This window comes from Littorina saxatilis, linkage group LG13 (genome assembly GCF_037325665.1).
Source record: "Littorina saxatilis isolate snail1 linkage group LG13, US_GU_Lsax_2.0, whole genome shotgun sequence".
Lineage (NCBI taxonomy): Eukaryota > Metazoa > Mollusca > Gastropoda > Littorinimorpha > Littorinidae > Littorina > Littorina saxatilis.
This window is the reverse complement of record NC_090257.1, coordinates 2,545,330-2,569,178: the sequence shown is the minus strand read 5'-3', so window position 1 is coordinate 2,569,178 and position 23,849 is coordinate 2,545,330. Positions and strand designations below refer to the sequence as shown.

At 42.1% G+C, this 23,849-nt stretch overlaps 1 protein-coding gene across 2 annotated transcripts in view; it reads left to right on the top strand.

The window, feature by feature from the left end:
- Positions 1 to 23,849, top strand: part of LOC138946268 (lysine-specific demethylase 6A-like) — a 144,163-nt gene that overhangs the window by 106,820 nt on the left and 13,494 nt on the right. Inside the window, exons 1-9 of one of the 2 annotated variants that reach the window (XM_070317807.1) lie at positions 7,296 to 7,809; positions 11,416 to 11,542; positions 11,946 to 12,044; positions 12,916 to 13,173; positions 13,528 to 13,627; positions 13,850 to 13,942; positions 14,305 to 14,427; positions 22,822 to 22,935; positions 23,414 to 23,471. In XM_070317807.1, the coding sequence (XP_070173908.1) occupies positions 7,704 to 7,809; positions 11,416 to 11,542; positions 11,946 to 12,044; positions 12,916 to 13,173; positions 13,528 to 13,627; positions 13,850 to 13,942; positions 14,305 to 14,427; positions 22,822 to 22,935; positions 23,414 to 23,471 (1,078 nt within the window). In that variant the 5' untranslated portion in view covers positions 7,296 to 7,703. Of the gene's footprint in view, positions 1 to 7,295; positions 7,810 to 11,415; positions 11,543 to 11,945; positions 12,045 to 12,915; positions 13,174 to 13,527; positions 13,628 to 13,849; positions 13,943 to 14,304; positions 14,428 to 22,821; positions 22,936 to 23,413; positions 23,472 to 23,849 lie in introns of those variants that run through there. The other variant, XM_070317806.1, reaches the window with a different exon arrangement.

Here is a 23,849-nt window from a genome sequence, read left to right as displayed (position 1 = left end):
TTCTTGTAGCTTTCACCCTTTTTTCATTGGCAGGCATTGGCGTCCAGACAAAACATGTTCTTGTAGCTTTCACCCTTTTTTCATTGGCAGGCATTGGCGTCCAGACAAAACATGTTCTTGTAGCTTTCACCCTTTTTTCATTGGCAGGCATTGGCGTCCAGACAAAACATGTTCTTGTAGCTTTCACCCTTTTTTCATTGGCAGGCATTGGCGTCCAGACAAAACATGTTCTTGTAGCTTTCACCCTTTTTTCATTGGCAGGCATTGGCGTCCAGACAAAACATGTTCTTGTAGCTTTCACCCTTTTTTCATTGGCAGGCATTGGCGTCCAGACAAAACATGTTCTTGTAGCTTTCACCCTTTTTTCATTGGCAGGCATTGGCGTCCAGACAAAACATGTTCTTGTAGCTTTCACCCTTTTTTCATTGGCAGGCATTGGCGTCCAGACAAAACATGTTCTTGTAGCTTTCACCCTTTTTTCATTGGCAGGCATTGGCGTCCAGACAAAACATGTTCTTGTAGCTTTCACCCTTTTTTCATTGGCAGGCATTGGCGTCCAGACAAAACATGTTCTTGTAGCTTTCACCCTTTTTTCATTGGCAGGCATTGGCGTCCAGACAAAACATGTTCTTGTAGCTTTCACCCTTTTTTCATTGGCAGGCATTGGCGTCCAGACAAAACATGTTCTTGTAGCTTTCACCCTTTTTTCATTGGCAGGCATTGGCGTCCAGACAAAACATGTTCTTGTAGCTTTCACCCTTTTTTCATTGGCAGGCATTGGCGTCCAGACAAAACATGTTCTTGTAGCTTTCACCCTTTTTTCATTGGCAGGCATTGGCGTCCAGACAAAACATGTTCTTGTAGCTTTCACCCTTTTTTCATTGGCAGGCATTGGCGTCCAGACAAAACATGTTCTTGTAGCTTTCACCCTTTTTTCATTGGCAGGCATTGGCGTCCAGACAAAACATGTTCTTGTAGCTTTCACCCTTTTTTCATTGACAGGCATTGGCGTCCAGACAAAACATGTTCTTGTAGCTTTCACCCTTTTTTCATTGGCAGGCATTGGCGTCCAGACAAAACATGTTCTTGTAGCTTTCACCCTTTTTTCATTGGCAGGCATTGGCGTCCAGACAAAACATGTTCTTGTAGCTTTCACCCTTTTTTCATTGGCAGGCATTGGCGTCCAGACAAACCATGTTCTTGTAGCTTTCACCCTTTTTTCATTGGCAGGCATTGGCGTCCAGACAAACCATGTTCTTGTAGCTTTCACCCTTTTTTCATTGGCAGGCATTGGCGTCCAGACAAAACATGTTCTTGTAGCTTTCACCCTTTTTTCATTGGCAGGCATTGGCGTCCAGACAAAACATGTTCTTGTAGCTTTCACCCTTTTTTCATTGGCAGGCATTGGCGTCCAGACAAAACATGTTCTTGTAGCTTTCACCCTTTTTTCATTGGCAGGCATTGGCGTCCAGACAAAACATGTTCTTGTAGCTTTCACCCTTTTTTCATTGGCAGGCATTGGCGTCCAGACAAAACATGTTCTTGTAGCTTTCACCCTTTTTTCATTGGCAGGCATTGGCGTCCAGACAAAACATGTTCTTGTAGCTTTCACCCTTTTTTCATTGACAGGCATTGGCGTCCAGACAAAACATGTTCTTGTAGCTTTCACCCTTTTTTCATTGGCAGGCATTGGCGTCCAGACAAAACATGTTCTTGTAGCTTTCACCCTTTTTTCATTGGCAGGCATTGGCGTCCAGACAAAACATGTTCTTGTAGCTTTCACCCTTTTTTCATTGGCAGGCATTGGCGTCCAGACAAAACATGTTCTTGTAGCTTTCACCCTTTTTTCATTGACAGGCATTGGCGTCCAGACAAAACATGTTCTTGTAGCTTTCACCCTTTTTTCATTGGCAGGCATTGGCGTCCAGACAAAACATGTTCTTGTAGCTTTCACCCTTTTTTCATTGGCAGGCATTGGCGTCCAGACAAAACATGTTCTTGTAGCTTTCACCCTTTTTTCATTGGCAGGCATTGGCGTCCAGACAAAACATGTTCTTGTAGCTTTCACCCTTTTTTCATTGACAGGCATTGGCGTCCAGACAAAACATGTTCTTGTAGCTTTCACCCTTTTGTCAGGACAGTGTTTTGTGAGGCCAAAATAAAAATAAAAAGTTGTGGTTAAGGTAACGAGCCTCAAAAGAAAAGGGTAGGTTGGTTTATTTACACAGACTCAACGTGCATTGCATACATTCCAGTGACTGCAGATCACGCAAGTAACGTTCCTTGACCTTGTTACAGGTTTCTTGATCACTCTGGTGTACACCAAGTCCGAAGTTTCACTTCAGTCGTACGTTTTGCATGGTTTTTTTGTTGTTTTTTTTAAATTTTTGTCAAAAAAATTTTACAGTCGGAAAAAGTTATAGGGTTGGCAGCATAAAATAGTGTCGGTCAAGTTAGCATAAAATAGTGTCGGTCAAGTTACAATACATAACCAGTGGGTTTTTTCTCCTACCGCCAATGTACCTCACAGCTGCAGGAGAGATGTTACATCAGTAAATGTGACATAGACAAAGGTCTCTTATTGATTTGAGTTCTGTCCTTGGGAATGGCTCATGAATTGACATGAATAGCAGCCTATATTCCACGTTTGAGTGATCCCATTCAAACACTGAAGAAGAAGAAGCGCTATGCCATTATGACACAGACTGCAAGTGTTGCAGTGATGTACATTTTAGTCGGTCTCCGGTCTCTGACCGATCCAATTTCCCCAGGACCTATAGCTTTAACCCCAGCAGGACACAGGTCCGATTAACCCCCCTGTGATCAGAGGAGGGAACAGAGTAAATCTCCGTTTCCAACTCACTGTCCATTGCAGCGTCGTTCAAAAACACGTAGTCGAGTCTTCTTGCAGTTAATTTGCCGTTACTGATTCTTGACCAGGAGAATTCCTTGCATAGAGGGTTTAGCACCCGCCACGCGTCACATAGTTCGCACTCAGTAACAAAGTCGGTGAAAAGTTTAACGAGTGCTGGCGAGTGATTTTCGCCTGCGATGATGTCTAATTTATTGTCCATCACTGCGTTAAAGTCACCGCAGACTACTTTAAGATCACAATCACAATCACTAATTGTATCTGAAAGAGAAGTCAGAAAATGTTTAGTGTTAGCTAAGTTACACGGGGCGTACACATTGAAGATAGCCATTTCTTTAGTGCCAATGTTAACTTTTACCATCAGAATTCTATCAGAAATTTCCCCAGGACCTATAGCTTTAACCCCAGCAGGACACAGGTCCGATTAACCTACCGAAGAAGTGGTCAAGGGTCCGATCGTTTTTGTTCAATTTTCAAGAGGAAAGCTTGTTTCGGTTTTGCCAAGCAAAAGTAAACACTGCGTGAGGAAAGCTGGTTTCGGTTTTGCCAAGCGAAAGTATGCACTGCGTGTGACCAGTTTGTTGAGTGAACGAGGCACCATATGGGATCTGATTCTTTGAATTAATTTATCCTCAAGTTGGATCAAGAAGAAAAAAAGAAAACCGAACCCATATGGTGCCTCGAGTGCATTCATTGGCTCAGCAATAAATCGTTTAAACCAATGGGAACCACCCGTGCATGTTCGCACATGCGCAAGGCATTACTTTTCGTCATAATATCCGGAAAAACCGTTGTGCGTTCGAACGAAAATAAAACGAAAGAGAAACGACATAGGTCCGAAAAAAAAAAGCTCAAAGCTAAACTGAAAAATCTTTTTAAATGCGGTTTTACGTGTCGTGTTTTTGTCCTATTGAAATTGCAATCTCAAGACACTGTGTCCTATTGATTTTCAGTCTTCAGTACAATTGTCCTAAAGGCTGCTAGAAAAATGTACATCACTGTGTTAAGCTCTTTTTGGGTCAAGGTTATAGGACTTCCAAGATGGATTGATCGCTTCCACAACAACAGCATTGATTTTTTTTTCTCTCCCACTTTCTCCAATACTGAGTACCTGCTTGTCCATTTTGCATGCAGTGCAGGTGTGTTCAGATACCTGGGCCAAGGTGCATGAGAAAGTTACCAACCGGTTGGGAGCCATCCGCTGTGTTGGATTGGTTGAAATTTAGGTTTGTTGTGATTTCAACGACCCCGCAGTTTGTTCTCTCCTGGTTGGGTGGCACCCACTTTTGCTTCATGCACCTCAGCACAGGTTATAAACCAATAGCCTGATCAGAGATTACTGATTTTAGGACTACGGAAATTTATTGGCAATGTAACCCTTCTTTAAGACCCCATGGGTAAGACCTTCCCCCTTTTAACTCATTGTCTCCCAGGTACGGATATATCCCTACCCACTCATATGGCTCTATCTGACCAGGTACGGATATATCCGCTCAGACTGTTAGCTTCAGTCGCTTCCTGTAACGTCCATTTAACGCCTGCATTCCAGCGTGTTGATACACAGTTACTACAATTCTGAGTGACCTGCTGCAGCACATCTTGTCTCGGCTAAAAAAAACTTGGTCAACATAAGTGGGGTAGAAAGTGTTAAGACCTTGCTTTTCAGATTCTTTGTTCATATCTGTAAGTTTATTTCCCATTTAAGATTTCTTCCTGTTTTCAGACCTAATTTTCGCAGACTTTTTGGAAGTGTGAATTAAAAGGGAGGTTTTCAATGTAGTTGCCTTGCGTTGACACAAAAGTGCATTTTTGTGTGTTTTTGTTTTATGTTCATTTCATTTTTATTTTCATTACTTGATTGTCCCATCGCTGGGAAATTCGAGTTGCTTCCTCCCAGTGGAAAGCTAGCAGCAATGGAGTCGCGCTACCCAGGTGTCTGCGTGTTTAGGTGTATTCAGCCACCTGCACTTATTGCAGAATGATCAAGGTCTTTTACGTGCCATTGTGGTGACACGGGGATGGGACATGGCTTCCATCTCTGGGTCTGCACATAAAGTTGACCCGTGTCCGTCCCGGCCCGAATTCGAACCTGCGACCTTCCGATCACAAGTCCAGTGCTCTACCATCTGAGCTACCGGGCCCCCGCTATGTTGTTATTCGATTTTTTTCTCTCCAGTATTCAAGAAGTTTCACATATAATCCCAGGGCCTGAAATCGGGCGCCACAGCAAATAGCGAAAGCAACAGCTTGCCTACCAACCCACCACTGTTTTGATTTTCGTAGGTACACTGTCCACTTTATCTTTTACTGTAGGAAAATTAGGCACACCAACCAAAATGAGGATCGTTGCCCTGTAAAGGGATTTCCTCAGGAACACGAAGAAGAAGAAGACTCCCTGTTATGTGATGGGTTGATTAGTGATCAAATATCACAGCTGCAGATGTAGGTCGAAACAGAACTGAACTTCAAGGGTGCAGCCTTTTTTCCCTTCAGTAATATGTTCCCATGCCCTTGAACTGTATTCACTCATTATGGTCTGGCTAATTTTCAGGACAGCGTTGCGGTGTTTGAACTAGAAACTTGTTTTTCATCAGTATAGAGGTGGCGACATTTACGAGGAATTTAACCTTTAGACTCAACGAAGCACTGTCTTTTTGACGTAAACGAGCCCCGCCTTTGGTTAGACTGACCCACGTAGTTTGGACAAGTTTTGAATTTGAACATTGGTTAACACGCGTGGCCTAATTGCAGAGGAAGCTCTCATCTGAGTGACAGTATTGATTTTTTCCCATGGTGCGACCTTCAGACTTGAAGAATCAACCAGTGCTAGCGTCCCTTCTCATCTCCCGGGAACAAAAACATGTTTGTCATAATATTGTGTATCAGCAACACGGAAGTGTGTCAAGAAAGGTGTTCGATTTTTCTTTCTTGTTGCATTTTGTTGTCTTCTTATGTCAATATTAAGTCGGTTACTTATGAAGAGTAGGTGATGACATTTTTGTTTAAACTAGGTCAGATTTCAGAACAAGGACATGCAGCTTTTCTGACAATTTCATTAGGGGCCTGAAAATTGTATTTCACAGAAAGAAAGGTATATAATTTATAAACCTCCACCCACCCACCATAAACCTCCACCCACCACCATCCCCTAACTTCATCTCTGCCTGAATCTTCCTCCTTTAAAAGATTATGTGTCTTTTGAGAGACAGAAAAAAATATCCTTGTTGATAGTCTAGAGGCTGGAAAAAAAGACTGAGTTGAAAGATTTTCTAATTTGATTGAAAGATTTTGTGTCCTTGTTGATAATGCAGATACATGTACTAAAAAAATAGCAAAGTTGCAAGATTCCTTTGTTTGATAAGTGACCCAAAACTTCAGACCTTGTATGGCGATTCAATGTGGTAACATCCATTCATCACCAAAGCAAACATTTTTGGCTCACGTAAGTGTAGCCTATGCGATCGTAACTTTGTCTGTCTGTGCGTATGTGCGTGCGTGCGTGCGTGTGTATGTCTGTGGTAGAAACTCTAACATTTGAAGACGTCACATTACATTGACGTCACATTATGACGTAAGAGGGTTAGACGTCACGCGAAGGAAGTACTGAAAGTCTCAGTCATTATTATTTTGAGCGGGCCGAGACTAGTTGGCAGTCGTGTCCCTGTAAGTAGGCTACATGCAGACAAACAGATCTAGATGTAGTGTCTCGCTTTCTTGCACAGTTTCACCTATGCTCTTTCTCTGTGTGTGTGTGTGTGTGTGTGTGTGTGTGACGGAGTGATTGAGTTTGTGTTACTGTTTGTCGATTTCTTACGTGAGCCTCGATGGCTTCGCCTCTTGTTTTAGCTTGTTTTATGGCCTTATCTGTTGCGTCATGTCATGTTCGCACACTTTTCCAACTAGTCAGCTTTTTATACACACATTTTAAAGTGTTGCAGAGAGAATACTCTCTCTCTCTCTCTCTCTCTCTCTCTCTCTCTCTCGTTCTCATAGTGATGACAAAGTTTTTTGATCTGGTTGTCAAGTTGTGAATGAAACAGAACAAGAATAGTGGTGTGGCCCCAGTTACTCTTTTGCAATGTTGATCCTTCGGGGCAAAAAAAGATCAATGATTTGAAATAAAATCCACAGAAATGTGAAAAAGGTAGGCGTTGTTTGCTAAAAAAACTATGATCAGGTGTTGCATTGCAAGAAAAGAAGTAGAAAAAAATCCTCATGACACACCAGTAGAGCAGTAGCTATTCCTGGCCTTGTGCTGCAAAGTTGAGTGTACCTACGCAAGCAAAGCTCTCAGCCAATCGGAATCAAGGGGCGGTGCGCATGTGTGCAGCATACGACGTGGGCAGACAGACAGAGAGAGAGAGAGGAATATAAATATCACCCCTCGTGTGGCAAGCTTGGCATAGTTTCTCCACATCTCCCCTCTGTTTGAGCTGTGGTGGTGGTTTCCCCTTCTCTTTATTTGTAGTAGTGCTCTAATAGTAGTGGGGAAGTGTGGTTTCAGTTTTGAGGACAGAGGATTTCCCAAAAGTGTTTTTCTTGACTGGAAACCTTCCCTGTTCTCTGCGTCAGTTGTTGTCTTGCGTGTTGATCAGTGAAGTCGTGTTTTATCGTTCAGCTGACTTTAACTGATAGTGCTGAGTTTTCCAGAACTCAGCTTTTTTTCACAGCGAGGAAAAGTTGTTGAACACACGCGCAGTGTTCACAATGGGCTTGCTACATCCATAGTTTCACATCAACTGACTGGATTTCATTGTTTGGATTGCTGAAAGAAAATTGTGACACACAAAAAAAGGAAATACAAAGTTGTGATACCTTCAAGTAAATCAAGATGACGGCGTCTGTGTTAGAGTGTCGTCTTTTGGAGAATGGAATTAAACTTGGAATACGCTGTCGTAACAAGCGTCGCATGTCAAGCTCAGAAGACAAAGAAAATGGTAATTCATTGATCTTTTTCATTTGAGTTTTTAACATTGTGTTGATCTCTCCTTCTCACTTCTCCTGTCGGAGTGGGTAGTTTGATGTAAGAAAGTTTGACTTATATTTCTCTGTCTGTCTGTCTGTCTCTCTCTCTCTCTCTCACTCTCTCTCTCTCTCTCTCTCTCTCTCTCTCTCTCTCTCTCTCTCTGTCTGTCTCTGTCTCTCTGTCTCTCTCTCTCTCTCTGTCTGTCTCTCTCTGTCTCTCTCTCTCTCTCTGTCTCTGTCTCTCTCTCTCTCTCTCTCTCTCTCTCTCTCTCTCTCTCTCTCTCTCTCTCTCTCTCTCTCTCTCTCTCTCTCTCTCTCTCTCTCTCTCTCTCTCTCTGTGTTATCATCCACTGTCCTCTTTGTTCTTCCTGTTGAATAATACAAATCGTGTGTCATCTAACATTATCTCTCTCTTCCTCTTTCCTTCTCACGCTTGTCATTGTGGGTTTAACCACAATGCAGGATGCTTGGGTGTGATGCAACCCGCACCACTTGTTTCTCGGTCAAAAGCTTGTGAAAGGTCCTGGTGATTTATTTTAAAATCAAGGAAGAACATGATGTTCGCATAATTTCTGTGTTTGGCAGACGTGTCTATCCTGTATGAATGGACTGTATCCTGATCTGTCCCGTTAGTGAACTCAAAAATTAAAGTTTAAGGTCATGTAGTGATGTATCAAAGTTTAAGGTCATATGGGTGCTGCAGTGTGCGCTTGTCGTCACCACTTTGAGTCAAGGGGTGTGCTTGCCCATTTTTTTTCATGGGGGATATAGGGGGGCGTGCACCGTTATGTTAGACATGGTGTAATCTCCCAGGGACATTTTTTTGCTGTTACGCAGGCTCTTATCTAGGTCACTGGGTACTGGTGATGTTAGCTGATTTCTTTCTCTTCTCAACTCTCTTTATTTGTGTTCTTTGTGTCTGTTCCTGTAGTCTTGGCTAAGTTGGAGGGGTCAAAATTATACAAAAATTGAGAGAAAAACAAAAACAATCATTTTCTGTCATGAGAGTATTTCGTGATAAAGGCTGTCATTCTGTCTTCCCACCCAAAGTCTCTTGGTGGAAATTTACCTTGTTCATTGACTTTTACCTTGTTGATTGACTGAGTGTCTAACCCACAGTGTGCTGTCAGTGTGTTTCTTTTCTCTCTTGACACCTGAGGGGTTTTAGAGTATCTTGTGGGTGTCTTCTGTCCGGTCTCCTTTTTAGGGAAAATGTGCCCTAATTAATCTAATGATCTGAGAGGGAACGAGCGTGGGAGACTGATTGTCACAGCGTTTGAAGGGCAGAGAACCCAACCCCCTCACTTAGTTCTGAGGCCATGCCGTTTCCGTGCAATCGTTACTTTGGTGGGAGGTTTTCGACCTTACCCGCACTTACGAAGAAAAATCGTTTGTTTTTCAAGGAGCGATGGGTTGAGCTCTTCATGGAGAGTTCGACCTTGGTTGCGCTGATCGTCTTCGTCTGAAGCACATGCTGCGTTTGACACATGGCATCGTGTGTGGTGATGGTGTTTTGCATGAGGGAGGTAGTTGCATTTTGTTGCACATGCTATAGGTGAGGTGGCTGTGGCTTGTGATCAATACTGTCGGCTGGCTGTCCCTCGTCCACCTCATTAAAATAGGAAATGTGGGTTAGTGCAGTGTGGCGGTGGTTGGATCTATGTGGGCAGTTTCTTGCTGTGGCTTTTGAGGTTTTATTTGTTGGCTTAGAAAATGGCTATTAAAGGTTAGATCAAAACTTTCAACAACAAAGAAAGGTTCTTGATTGGTTGTTGTCAGTTGATGTATAAATTATAATAGAGCTTTTTGCCTGTCAACAGAATATGTATGGGTTTGCAAACCTCATACAACAGAGGGAATACAGTCTGTCTCAAGTCAACTTGTATTCACCTGTTAGAAAAAAATGTCCCTCCCAATTCGGCAATTGTGCATACCTGAGAATTTTTTCTGTTACATATTATTTATATTACCTCCCAGTGTTACACTTGCAGCATTGGTATCTTGAAAATAAAAAAAAAGGTTCTTTTCATCACTCTCGAGAAAAATGTCCTTTTGAAAACCGTGCATACCTGAACTTGCAACCTTTTATTCCATCACCGACTTGTGCCATGCTGACTCGAGCAAAAAAGCTGCGATAAAAAATTTTTTCCTGCCGACACAGATATCTTTCTCTCTGTATAAGAGATATCTTTCTCTCTGGACAATGCAGCTGCCTGTCATAAATCTCTTTAGCCTAGATTCTCATTCAGGACTGACCCTATTAGCATACTCATACATACTTCAAGCCGGATTAACGTCATACATGCAGTCTCACCATTATCCGCTGGGCCAAGGGCGGCGGGGAGGAAGGGAGGGGTATATAGGTTGCGTAGCACCCTTCCCGTGCTTTGTAAAGAGGCTATGGCGTCATATCACGCAACACTGTACCTGTCCACAGTGCAGAGATAGCACTCGACTTGCGTCATATCACAGCGGCGATATCGATCGGCTGCAATGTAGTGGGACTGTGTTTTACGTCACGTAGGCTTCAGCCTGACTATTGATTACCTGCATTGAAAATGAGACGCTCTCTGGAGTGAATACCCTTCGGGTAATTTCAGGTTACCTGTGGGAACAGGGCTCTGGGCTGTTCACCACTGCAAACCGGAAAATGTCTGTGACGCAAGTCTGGGGTGGTAGTGTATAGTTATGGAAATGTACGTCGCTCCGTTGTGCAGCTCTTTTCTGGTGGTCCAGAGGAATTCTGCTTACTCAGGATAAAGCTTTGAAGTTTGAAAATGAATGAATTATTTGCAATATTTAATGTTTGCTGTTTATCTGGGGCAGTATCTTGTATGCTATTAATTGAAGGAGAGGAAATGAACCAGCAATACTCTCCTTCCCCTTTGTATCGCATTTGTGGAATGACTTTGTGTAATGACTTTGTGTTTGGCAGGCACTTTTGACAAAGTTCTGCTCGTTATCCTCAACCCAGGAGAGAGGGAGGAAGACACAGACAGAGAGAGAGAGAGAGAGACAGAGAGAGAGAGAGACAGAGAGAGAGAGACAGAGAGAGAGAATGAGAAGTGTGAGGCTATGTATGTGTGTGCGTGGGGCTGTGAGGTAGAATTTGTGTCAGTGGGCCGCCGCAGTGTGTATTGATCCCCTTGACCTGGTTGGGTGCTAATCTCATTGACAGAGCGCTTCCCATTGGCTGCAAGCCCCCACCCCCCTCTGCCCCTCTGCCTGCACTTGCTGCATACATTGGGCAATCAACGTCTCTCTCTCGCCTACACACTCCCCTTTTGTCTGTGTGTTGAGGAATGTGGCGTGAAGGGGGGGGGTACAGTATAGGACATCGGTGTTGAACGAGGAGCTGTGGATGCCAGTGTGCAAACTGTGAAAATAGAGTCTGACAGTGGAAACAGTGGAGTGTATACGTCTTCACAGAAACCTGTCTTCACAGAAACCTTTCTCCTGTCGACATGGGTAATGTTGAGAGTATCAGGGTGGATGTACCACACAGCTTGGTGCAATACAGAAAACAGTAGAGTGTATGTTTAAAGGTGTGATAACCTTGGTAATGTTGCGTGTTTCAGGGTGGTTGTACCACACGTCGCCGCTGCTGGGCGAGAAGGTGGACAGAGAGCAGCGGGCCATTCACAACTTGACCAAGTCCGTGGACCTGGACGCCAGCAACGGTCAGACCTGGTACATGCTGGGCAGGTCAGTCATTGTGGGAGCTGTTTGGTTATAGAGAAAGTGAGACGGGGGGGGGGGGGGGGGGGATGTGTGCATTGGTCTGTTGATGTTGACATTCTTCTGAAAAGGAAAGTGAGGAAGAGAAAAACCAACCTGTGTTACTAGGCTGAGCTGGTGATCCCAAAGAGGCAGTCATAGCCATGGCAGACATATTGATTTGTAAAACTTCCCTCTGGGCAGTAGGAAGTTGGGGGGGGGGGGGGGGGGGGAGTACATTATGAATATGAAGGTTTGTGATTATTGGTAGTTTAAGGTAGAGGATAGTAATTTGTGTCTGTACAGAAGCATTTAGTGAGAACTGTTCATCTTATTTAGTAATTTGTGTCTGTAGAGAAGCACTCAGTGAGAACTGTTCATCTCATTACAGGTGTTACTCCAAGCTGAACAAGGTGCACGATGCCTTTGTGTCCTACCGACAGTCCATCGACAAGTCTGAAGCCAATGCTGACACCTGGTGCTCGATAGGGTGAGAAAAATGTCTTGATTCATTTTGTGTAACCAGTTAAAGTAAATGTTTGCTGTACTGACAAGCATTTCAAACAATAACCCTGATGTCATCCGGTACAATGCAAGACTGTAGAGTGCGAAATGTTGGCGTCAGTAAGTGCACACAGTAAACGGAGGACGCTGATTGCCAGCAGGTGCATTTGGCACAGTTTCGCATATACTCCTGTACGTCACACTTCAACACCTACATTCTTCTCAGCAGACATCATACGCCACAACTGGATCAAACTTGACAAGCACATGCATCACGCAACCTTGTTACGTGAATCATATAGTACACACATGCAGCGAGATTGCATCGCACACCCTCACACTTGAAACAATGCCAAGGTACATCAGGTTTCCTTGTCTGCTCCTTGCACTAGATTTATGGACACAACGAAAGCAATAAGGGATTGAATGGAATGTGTGTTCCCATGATACAAGCTTTTTTATTTCACTGTTGTTTTTTGGGGTGTCTTTTCTTGAAATTTGCTTTTAGTATTATTGATGATACACTGATTTAACGGCAAAATCACGCGTCATTGAGGGGTGCTGTTGGATACTGTTGGGCCCCCTTTGTTAAAACCAGTACTTGCTGAGAAGTACATTGTAACACAAAAATCTAATTTTTTTTAAACTTTTTATGCAACACTGTAAAGACTGTTTTGCAATGCACTGCAGTTATTTGCGTGCTGTTATGTACAGCTAAATCCTCTTCAACAAAATTAGTATAAAATTGTTTTAAAAAGATCAAGCACTTCAAAAACAAATGCGCATTCATGCGTCCAGATTCTGTCCTCAATAAAGACAATTGTGCAACCATTCATGCGTCCACATTCTGTCTTCAGAGTGCTGTACCAGCAGCAGAACCAGCCTATGGATGCACTGCAGGCCTACATCTGCGCGGTGCAGCTGGACAAGTCGCATTCTGCGGCGTGGACGGACCTGGCCATCCTGTACGAGACGTGCAACCAACCGAGCGACGCGCTGGCCTGCTACCTCAACGCCACGCGCAACAAGGATGACGTCGCCCCCAACATAGCCGCCAAGATCAAGTTCCTGCAGCAGAACATCAACAACATCCCCATGCAGAACCTACACTCAAAGTATGTGATGGGTTTTGTTTGAGGGATTTTTGTGTGTGTGCCTGTTTTTAGCTGAGGACAAGAAACATTTTTTTTTTAGTTGGTTGAATTTTTTGTTTTTTGTGGGTTTTTTTTTGTGTGGGTGGGGTTGGGGGGGGGGGTAGCTGGGGGCAAGAAAGGGGGTAAGCATGACTACACTTCTGTCATTTCAATGACATCTTTTAGTAGAATATCTCAGAAATTCCCAGGTAGAAGCTTGAACAGTTAAGGAGAGAAATTGACAAGAAAACATAATCATGAAAGAAGATGAGGAATTATTTGAGGATAAAATGAAAAGCAAAAGGTGGATGTTTGAAAGTGTGTTGTTGGTTGCAGGCCTCGACAGCTGCCCAGCATAGAGGAGGCCTGGCGCCTGCCCATACCTGCAGAGCTCACCTCACGACAGAGTTCAGCACCGGGCGCACCTGCACAACAGGTAATTTGTCATCTCATTATCACCTGAGTGTTGTGTCTCTCTTCATGTCAGTCTACCTGCTTTCCAGACTTACAGATCAGTGTCCTTCAGACATTTTTGCATTTTACAATGGTGTGACAGTGGATGTAAAGAAGTATTTTCTGTTATTTGTTGCTAGTATGTATCCACAGAACGGCAGTGGCTGACACATGTTTCATGTTTATTCTTTTTTTTCAATAACAGAATGGGATGTCCAACTCGATGTCGGGTCTGTCCGGCCAGCAGATGACGGGTCAAGACGACCAGGTGTCGGACAAGAAGAAGAATCGCAAGAGGGTAAGTGTTGCAACTTTGCAGAAGTATTTTAGTATACATACCAACAGAATTCAGTGTTTGTGATGACCTAACAAAAAAAGTTGCAGTCATGATCGAAGAAGATTATCTGTGAAGTGTACACTCCATTTGGCAGGTTTTGTTACTTGCCAAGACCCTGGAAGCAGATAACAAATAAAAACACTTTACAAGGAAGCTTCAATGGTTGGAGCAAAACTCATGCAGTATAGTTTCATCAACTTGTTATTCTTCACAGGTTTGCATGTCCTAGCTATTTTATCTTGTAGATGGCTTTTGTTCTTTTCGATATGTGTTTGAAAAGTTTGCAGACAGTGTGTTACAACTTAAATCATGTGTGTCCACAGCCATCAAAGGAGACAAGTGAAGTTGCAGCACCCACTCCCCCACCCCCTCCCCCACCAGCACCCAGCCCACAGCCCCTGGGCCCCACGCAGATGCAACTTCTTCAGTATCTCCTTAGTAATAGGGTGAGTAACTCACTATTTTATTTTTCTGTCTTTGTGTGCGTGTATTTGTAATTGCATGGATTTTGTGGGTGGCAATAGTGACCATATATATGTATATTAAAAAAATTTTTACAGTAAATTCACACACTGTGTTCACCTTTGTGTCTTTACCCTGTTGGATCTTCTGTTGTGGTCAAAGGGGAGTAATTTTCAGAACAGATCAAGACTCGGAAGTCATAAATTTCCTCAGGAAAGACGGGAAATGAAAAGGCATTTTTTTTTTTTTTTTTTTTTTTTTTTTTTTTTTCTTTATTGTTTTTTTTTTAAACCTCAGTTGCATGCAGGTTTGCTACTACAATTAGTTTTTGCCTTATCATTGTTTTGTTTTTTTTTTTTTTTTTTTTTTTTTTTTTGGTGGCTTGGAGCAAACCTTCTTCATAGGTCTTTTCTTTTCTCTGTCAAATGTGTACATTTTTATATCAATAAACCTTATCAGTAAACTAATATGTTTAAATAAATAAATACATAAAAGTAATCATAACATAAATTTATTCCTAATGTTCAGCTCAGTTTCCAATAATACACCCAAATCTAACTTTTTCCCATATCTAAATTTTCCAATGGTCATTTTGGTAATTAAAATACAATAATTCACAAAGTAAATATAATCACTTTTCAAACTTTCCCTAAAATAACCCAAAAATACATTTTCTTCATTCAAAATGATGGCAACATGTATTTTCTTATACACAAAATCTTTACATATTTTCCAACCCTTCATCACCTCTTGGCAACTAAAAAAGAAATGTTCAAGGGTGTCTAATTCATTACAAACTTCACACTTATTCGATGTTCGTAATCCCATTTTGTTTAATAAAATATTGGTTGGATATATCTGTAATGAATGGCGGTTATGGTGTTTATAGTTGAAGGGATATAACTAGTGCTTTTTGTAATACAAAGAGGTTGTCAGGAGTGGTTTAACTTTGAGAGTGGAAACTTTTAACAGTTCAGTAAAATTCCATGGTTAGCTACGGACGGTCAAACTGGGTTCGCGGCACGTGAATTTACAACTGTGCGAGTTGTTCACGTTATAATCGCAACCGCCTGATTTTGTGAGTTGTGATTGTAAACTGCCTGACAATTGAAAGTCATTCGACCTGGGCTCTCGGATGAGAAACCTGCTCTTGCTTTTGATGTCAACTTTGCAAGAAAACATTTGATCTTGATGTCAACCTTGGAACCGGGAAACATTGCCGGGATGACTTGGACTTTTGTATGGGTGCCGCCATATTGGAAGATGAGGCCGCCCCAGTCTGACTTGTGCGGGGTGATGCCAGTGTGGCGAGGGTGCGATGGAGGCCGTGAGGTTGAAGGCTAGCTACATCGTCACCTTTACATAACGTAAAAGTTATGTTTTGTTTATTTGCTTTCTTGTCCTTGTAAATATGTTATGACGTTGACAATGAATGAGTGAGTTTCACAAGGTCGTGGACAATGAATGAATGAGTTTCAAAAGGTCATGAATTGATTATTGTAAGCAAGAAAGTATTTGAGAATTTGAGGAATGAGTTGATAATTGCTATGTCAGAAACAAACCAATTTGTATGTTCTAATTAAACCATTGGCTATTGTTTGGAAAGAATGAGTTGGTGAAAGACTACAAATTCTTCTAATCTTCTCTCTGCTTTCCTAAACTTCTGAGCGGGAGTCAGATGCTTGACTGTGTGTGTGTGTGTGCACATATAAAGAATCTGGAAGGAGATTAATAAGGATAACTACGGATCTTCTTTATTTCAAATCTCTTACATTGGCGAGCTTGCGGTTGTATTAATTGGAAAATTTTTGAAGATTAATTTTCTTTTTCTTTTTGGTGCGTTCCCTTGAGTGCAGTTAGGCTTATTTTATATTATTGACTTGTAGTGCTGAAGTATTGTTTGGTTTTGCGCAGATGCTGATGCATGCAGTCTGGAGGATGGACATCCTTGTCATCTGTCTGTGAAGGGAGTTCCTTGGTCTGTGGACGGATGCATCCTGTGCCTGACTGAACGACATATTTTGGACAGGAGTGAGTCATTTGTCATTTGCTTATCTGACACTCAAGTTAACATTCTATATATTTTTGAGAATAATTTGTCTCTCTGAGTGTTGGTTCTTGCTTGTGAGTAGGTTCTTTTTTCCCCCTACTTTACATGAAGCGCCCTGTAGGTTAGTTTTACCTACAAGTGAATAATACATGACACATCATTTTTCCCTTTTACGTGTACACCGTTTGTAAATAATTGTGGGTCAGCAATGCCTTGATTCATAAGTGTATGGGAATGGGAGTATGTCTAGTTTCTAGGCCAAGTTTTTGAGCGGAGCCTAGTTTAAAATGTATTGATTATTTCCCCTTGTAGTTCAGCTGATCGGTTTCCTAGACTGTGTCGCTTTAGTACTGTACTTGAGGAAGTCAGGTAAATTCTAAAGTTTAGTGGACTATTGTGTTCACGTTAGTCAAAGCTAAGTCTTGGTGTTGCCCTCTAGCATTCTATGTAGTGGATAGTCATAGTTTGCTTAAGTGATAGCGGTTTGTTCACGATGGCATCTCAAGAAGAGGTTCAAGCTTTGATAGCGCAGTTTAAGGTGGAGGGTGAAGCCTTAGGAAAGGATGGTGCATCACTGAACAAGTATGTGGAAGATAGTTTGCGTGAGGAAAGAGCAGCAAGAAGAGAAGCTTTGTTGAAAAGAGAAAATGATATTGCTCTTCAAGAAAAAGAACTCGCTGCTGCACGTGAGCTTAAAGAGAGAGAGTTAGCTGAACAAGCTAAGATTGAAAATCTTCGTCAAGAAAAAGAACTCGCTGCTGCACGTGAGCTTAAAGAGAGAGAGTTAGCTGAACAAGCTAAGATTGAAAATCTTCGTCAAGAAAAAGAACTCGCTGCTGCACGTGAGCTTAAAGAGAGAGAGTTAGCTGAACAAGCTAAGATTGAAAATCGTCGTCTCGATATTGAAGAAGAAAAGGCGAACAGGGAGGCAAAGTTGCGAGCAGACGAGTTGGTTGAAAAAGCAAGCAGGAATAAATTGGCCAATCGTCCCAAGATTCCCTATTTTGATGATAAATCAGATGACATTGAGAGTTATCTGTATCGCTTCGATAAGCACGCAGCTAGCTTGAAGTGGTCAAAGGATGAGAAGGCTTTGATTTTGCCTACTCTACTCAGAGGTCGTGCTCTGAATTATTTTCAAGAGTTACCAGTAGAAGATACTAATGACTATGCCAAACTGTCAGCGCATTTGTTGAAGAGATTCAAATGTACTGAAGAAGGTTTCAGAACGCAGTTTCGCTCATGCAAACCTGAATCTGGTGAAACCATGCATGTCTTTTTCTCCCGCATGAGAAGATTTTTTACTAGATGGACAGATATGGCTGGAGTTGGCACAGATTTCGCTTTGCTCTGTGACTTGGTGCTCAGAGAGCAGATTCTGTCTAGTTGTGCGTCGTCTCTGGTTACTTTTCTGAAAGAAGACAAGCATACTACTGCTCAAACCATGATAGACGCAGCTGAAAGATACAGGGAAGCACATCCTAGTCAAAACCTAGCAGCAAAAGGTTCTAGTGATCCTCTGTTGGCTAATGTCGGTATTCCAAGTGGGAGAGGAGGTCATTCAGGGTCAGGTGGTCGAGGTGGTCACAGGTTTTCTAAGAAGAATAGTCAGGGTGACACAAACCCACCGACAGAACAAAGCTCTCCTGATAATAAGGGTGGCAGAGGTGCTAGTCAAGCTGGTAGAGGTAGAGGTGGTCAGAACTATCAGAGGAAGTGTTGGTGGTGTCAAGATACTTCGCACAAGTTGGCAGATTGTCCCAAAAAAATGCATACTGCTTCAGTATCCGTTGTCACTGTTGAGGAGTCCAGCTGTAGTGAAGACGAGCAGTCTGTGGCGTCAGTAGGATTTTCAGGTACTGATGAACTTCCCGAGTCTATTCAGACATGTGAAGGTACCTTAAATGGTAGTGAGGTCACGGTCATGTTGGATAGTGGGTGTTCCACGGTTGGGGTCAGGAAGTCCCTAGTGAGAGATGATCAGTTTACTGGGAAGGTACAGGTGTGTAGACAGTTCAGTGGGGATTTGGTTCGGTTGCCCATTGCGATTGTGAGTCTGGATACACCATACTTTTCTGGAAGTGTTGAGGCATGTGTGATCGACAATCCAGTATGTGACGTCATTTTGGGAAGAATACAGGGATGTACATTTGGATGTGTCGAGGTTACTAGCGCAGTCCAGACAAGAGGTCAAAAAGCTAGAGAAGAACGTCCTTTTAGACCGCTGTTGACCGCTAAAGTTCCCCAACTTGATATCAATGCTGAGAAACTGTCCAAAATGCAAATGGATGACAAAACGTTGCATGATCTGTTCGAGAAAGTTGGCCAAGGAAAATCGGAAGAGTCGTCTGGTTGTGTGGTGTCGTTTGTTGGTCAGAACCCAGTTGTTGCCTCATTAGGAGTGATAAGTGGGTCCAGTGCAGTAGAGGAGGTAGACATTCAGAAAGTCAAACTACAGTCAGTTCCTACAGTTCAGACTGAGAATGTAGATGATGTGGTCTATAGTCCTGACTTGTCTATGCAGGCAAAACAAAAAGTGCAGGCGGTGTTTCAGAAGCATCAGGACAAAATGACGGATTTGCCTGGTACTTGTGACCTAGTGCAGCATGTGGTGAGGATTCCTGAAGGTGCTGTGGTCAATGTGAAACAGTATCCGTTACCATTTGAGTCTCAGAAGGTGGTTGAAGAAGAAGTGAAGAAGATGTTAGATCTAGACGTAATAGAGCCGTCTATTTCTCCGTTCTCGTCTCCTATTGTTCTAGTCAAGAAGAAGGACGGAAGTACTCGTTTTTGCATCGATTTCAGACACCTCAATAAGATTACGGAGTTTGACGCTGAGCCAATACCGGATCCGGAAGTTCTGTTTGCTTCATTGCAGGGCAGGCAGCATTTCACGAAGATTGATCTGGCTAAGGGCTATTGGCAAATTCCGATGGCAGAGTCTGATCGAGCAAAAACGGCTTTTCGTACCCCTCAAGGTCTATATCAGTTCAAGAAGATGCCGTTCGGAATGAGTACAGCACCAAGTACTTTCGCGAGGATGATGAAGATGTTGGATCTGGATAGGTTCAAATCTGTTCATTTCTTTGATGACGTACTTGTAGCCACAGAAGACTGGTGTGAGCATCTAGAGGCACTTGACGGACTGTTGACAGAACTGGGAAAACATGGGTTGACTGTGAGACCGTCGAAAGTAGAGGCAGGGTTTGACTCTATTGAGTTTTTGGGTCACATAGTTGGGGAGGGTAGCATGCGTCCAGTTCCCTCCAAAGTGTCCAAAATCTTGAATGTCTCTGTCCCAACCACAAAGAAACAAGTCCGGTCATTGGTAGGGCTCATCAGTTTCTATAGGCGCTATGTCCCAAGCTTCGCGTCTATTGTGTTCCCCCTGGTAGAACTCACAAAGAAGAACCAACCAAACAAAGTTCGTTGGTCAAAAGAGTGTCAGATGGCTTTTGACAGGGTCAAAGAAATTTTGTCGTCTGAACCACTGGTGAGATTGCCAGACTTTTCCAGGCCGTTCACAGTGCGGTCGGATGCATCCTCCACGGGGATTGGAGCAGCCCTGATGCAGCCTGATGATGACGACGTCCTTCATCCAGTTCTGTATGCCAGCAGAAAACTGCTGGAAAGAGAAACCAGATACTCTACTGTGGAGAGAGAGTGCCTAGCGTTGGTGTGGGCAGTTGACAAATTCCATCGCTACTTGTTTGGCTCACATTTCTTTGTTGAGACTGATCACAGACCGTTGACGTACTTACGACAGTCCAAAACTGCCAACGGCCGACTGTTGCGATGGGCTCTGTCTCTCCAAGAGTATTCATTCACAGTAGTGCCAATTCCTGGAGTCAGGAATTTTGAGGCTGATGTGTTGTCACGCTTGACGAAGTGAATGGAACATGATGGTTGAAAGGACAGTGAAAAGACTTTCTGCAATCAACAAGGACAATACTTTTTGTGCTGTGAGTGTTGATATGCTGTGTATGTATTAAGAACTAATTTAATTTTGTTCTTGTTTTTTTGTCACATTGTGATTATTTATTTAATCTGGCTGGAAAAATTTGTTTGGATATTTTTGATGCTAGTACCATTTTGTGTTGTAGTCGAGGTTTACTGTATTGAGTTTAGCGGGGGCTACTCAAACTTTATTGGCGATCTTTGGTACCAAGAACGTCAATGTTATTGCATTCAGTAATAGGCGAAAATTGCTGAATGTCCATGAGTATAACTATTGTGGATTAACACAGTGGGTGATTATCTACACGGCGGCGTAAATGTGGTTTATTATGCTTGCCATTGTTGCTCATGTTTAAGGACAGCCTCGTGGCTTTCGTCACTTTTTTGGTGGATGGCACTGTCTTTTGGTTGTAAACTGATTGCACTCTTTGGGAACGGACAGAGTATTTAATAAATGTTTTCCTTATGCTTTGATTATTTATTAATCTATTTATGTATTTTTTTATGTATTTAAAATTTTTTCTTGTTACTGGAATACTTATACTTGTACAGTTTTTGAAAAAAAAAATGTTCATTTTGGGTTCACATTTTTTTTTAATCGGGGAAAGGGGTGATGTAATGAATGGCGGTTATGGTGTTTATAGTTGAAGGGATATAACTAGTGCTTTTTGTAATACAAAGAGGTTGTCAGGAGTGGTTTAACTTTGAGAGTGGAAACTTTTAACAGTTCAGTAAAATTCCATGGTTAGCTACGGACGGTCAAACTGGGTTCGCGGCACGTGAATTTACAACTGTGCGAGTTGTTCACGTTATAATCGCAACCGCCTGATTTTGTGAGTTGTGATTGTAAACTGCCTGACAATTGAAAGTCATTCGACCTGGGCTCTCGGATGAGAAACCTGCTCTTGCTTTTGATGTCAACTTTGCAAGAAAACATTTGATCTTGATGTCAACCTTGGAACCGGGAAACATTGCCGGGATGACTTGGACTTTTGTATGGGTGCCGCCATATTGGAAGATGAGGCCGCCCCAGTCTGACTTGTGCGGGGTGGTGCCAGTGTGGCGAGGGTGCGATGGAGGCCGTAAGGTTGAAGGCTAGCTACATCGTCACCTTTACATAACGTAAAAGTTATGTTTTGTTTATTTGCTTTCTTGTCCTTGTAAATATGTTATGACGTTGACAATGAATGAGTGAGTTTCACAAGGTCGTGGACAATGAATGAATGAGTTTCAAAAGGTCATGAATTGATTATTGTAAGCAAGAAAGTATTTGAGAATTTGAGGAATGAGTTGATAATTGCTATGTCAGAAACAAACCAATTTGTATGTTCTAATTAAACCATTGGCTATTGTTTGGAAAGAATGAGTTGGTGAAAGACTACAAATTCTTCTAATCTTCTCTCTGCTTTCCTAAACTTCTGAGCGGGAGTCAGATGCTTGACTGTGTGTGTGTGTGTGCACATATAAAGAATCTGGAAGGAGATTAATAAGGATAACTACGGATCTTCTTTATTTCAAATCTCTTACAATATTCTATGTAATAGTTTCCAGTGCAGCAGACGTAATCTTTCTTCTTTTGTGCTGTTAACGGCCAGTAACCAGTTTCTCTTATCCAAATCTACATTATGTTTTCGTTTCCAAAAATCACAGGCACTCGGAATCTGGACATCAAGATCAACTAAACATTTTCTAATAAACTTTGCTGTTATATTACCACCGTTAACAATGAAATCCTGCAATGTAAAATATTGATATGGTAATGTGTCTGTACGTCTGGATTTAAGTGCTGTGCATAATGCATTGTATTCAAACTGTCTGGATGGTTTATAACCCACTTTTTGACATAAATCTTCAAAAGAAATAATAATACCATTTTCATTCATAACATCCTTTACAAATGAGATATTATGTTTTATAAAATCTTTAAAAAATAGGCATTTATGTTTAAATTGAATATTCATATTGTTCCAAATGCATTGGTCCTTTAATATTACTGGTGTAAAATCATACTTTTCACAGAAAACACTTTTATTGTCAAGCCAAGTCAATAACACTTGTTTCCAAAACAATGATCTGCAAATATTGAGGCCATTCATCGTTTTCGAAGATGCATTTGAGTCAAAGCACGACAAACCAATGCCCAGACATGACAGACAATATCTTGGAATAACAGACCAATACTTTTGTGTGGAGTTTTGCAAATTAACAAGCCAGGAAATCATAATGAAGGAAATGAAAAGGCATAATGGGACATGAAAATGTCATCCAGACAAGAATATTAATTTTCTCACTTTTTCTGTAAGCAAGAACAAATCTGACCTTTACTGCTGAACATTTTGCTGACCATAATTTGATTGATTGTATGTTTTAGGATCAGCTTAACCAGCAGCAGCGACAGTTACTACAACAGCTTCAGCAGCAGTTGCTCTTGTCACAGCAACATCAGCAGCAGCAACAACAGCAGCAGCAGCAGCAAAGACCTCAGGTATGTACATGTGTAAAATGTATCTGTTGAAAAGCAGTCAGACTGCATCAAGCTGGTGAGTGTGGAAAAGATTGTAGATCTTGGACAGTCATGACGTGTCTCTAATTACTGTGGGGTTGAGAGGTAGTCGTGACTTGTAAGAAATACTATTGAAAGTAATGGAGTTCACCAGACCTGAAGTTAGCAAGTAGTGTGTGTTTGTGCTTTGGTGGTGTATGGACAGGGCAAGGGAGGTAATCCAATAAGCTGGTGAGCAAAGGGTGATTGTGGAGGTGTTTGCAATGAGCTGAAAGTGATTTCTAAAACAACAACAAACAAAAGCAGGCAAATAATTAACTAATGCGAAATTAATAGAATTAATAAGTATACAATAACTGCATGAATAAAATGGCATAGGAAAGAGACAATGATATGTTGGTAGTTTTGTTTATCCATGTGAGCAGGCAAAGTAATATGTGGTATGTCTGTGTGCTTTCAGGGAGGAGCTATGTCTCCAAGTCTCCCCCAGCCCCCAGGCATGGGGCCTGCCAACCAAGGTAAGATCATCATCTTTACACTCAACTTTCAACTGCTGCTACTTACCAGTGATTATTAGTTCTTTTCAAAATAGAAAACAGTGTTAGACTGATACAGTGGAACCTCTTTTAAAACTAACCTTCTTAGCCCTCCTCTTTTAAAACTAACCTTCTTAGCCCTCCTCTTTTAAAACCTAGCTTTCACACATTTTGTGTTGATTATCTGTGTATATTTACCTCTGTTTAAGACTCCCTCCTTTTATGGACCGGTTTTTTTGCAGATCTTTTTCAGTTCTTAAATGGGGGGATAGCAATTAATGAAATAAAGAAGTGTGTCATTGACGATGGTTGACGGGTGATTGTGTGTGCCTGTATTCACCGTGACGTTTGCATGTTTCA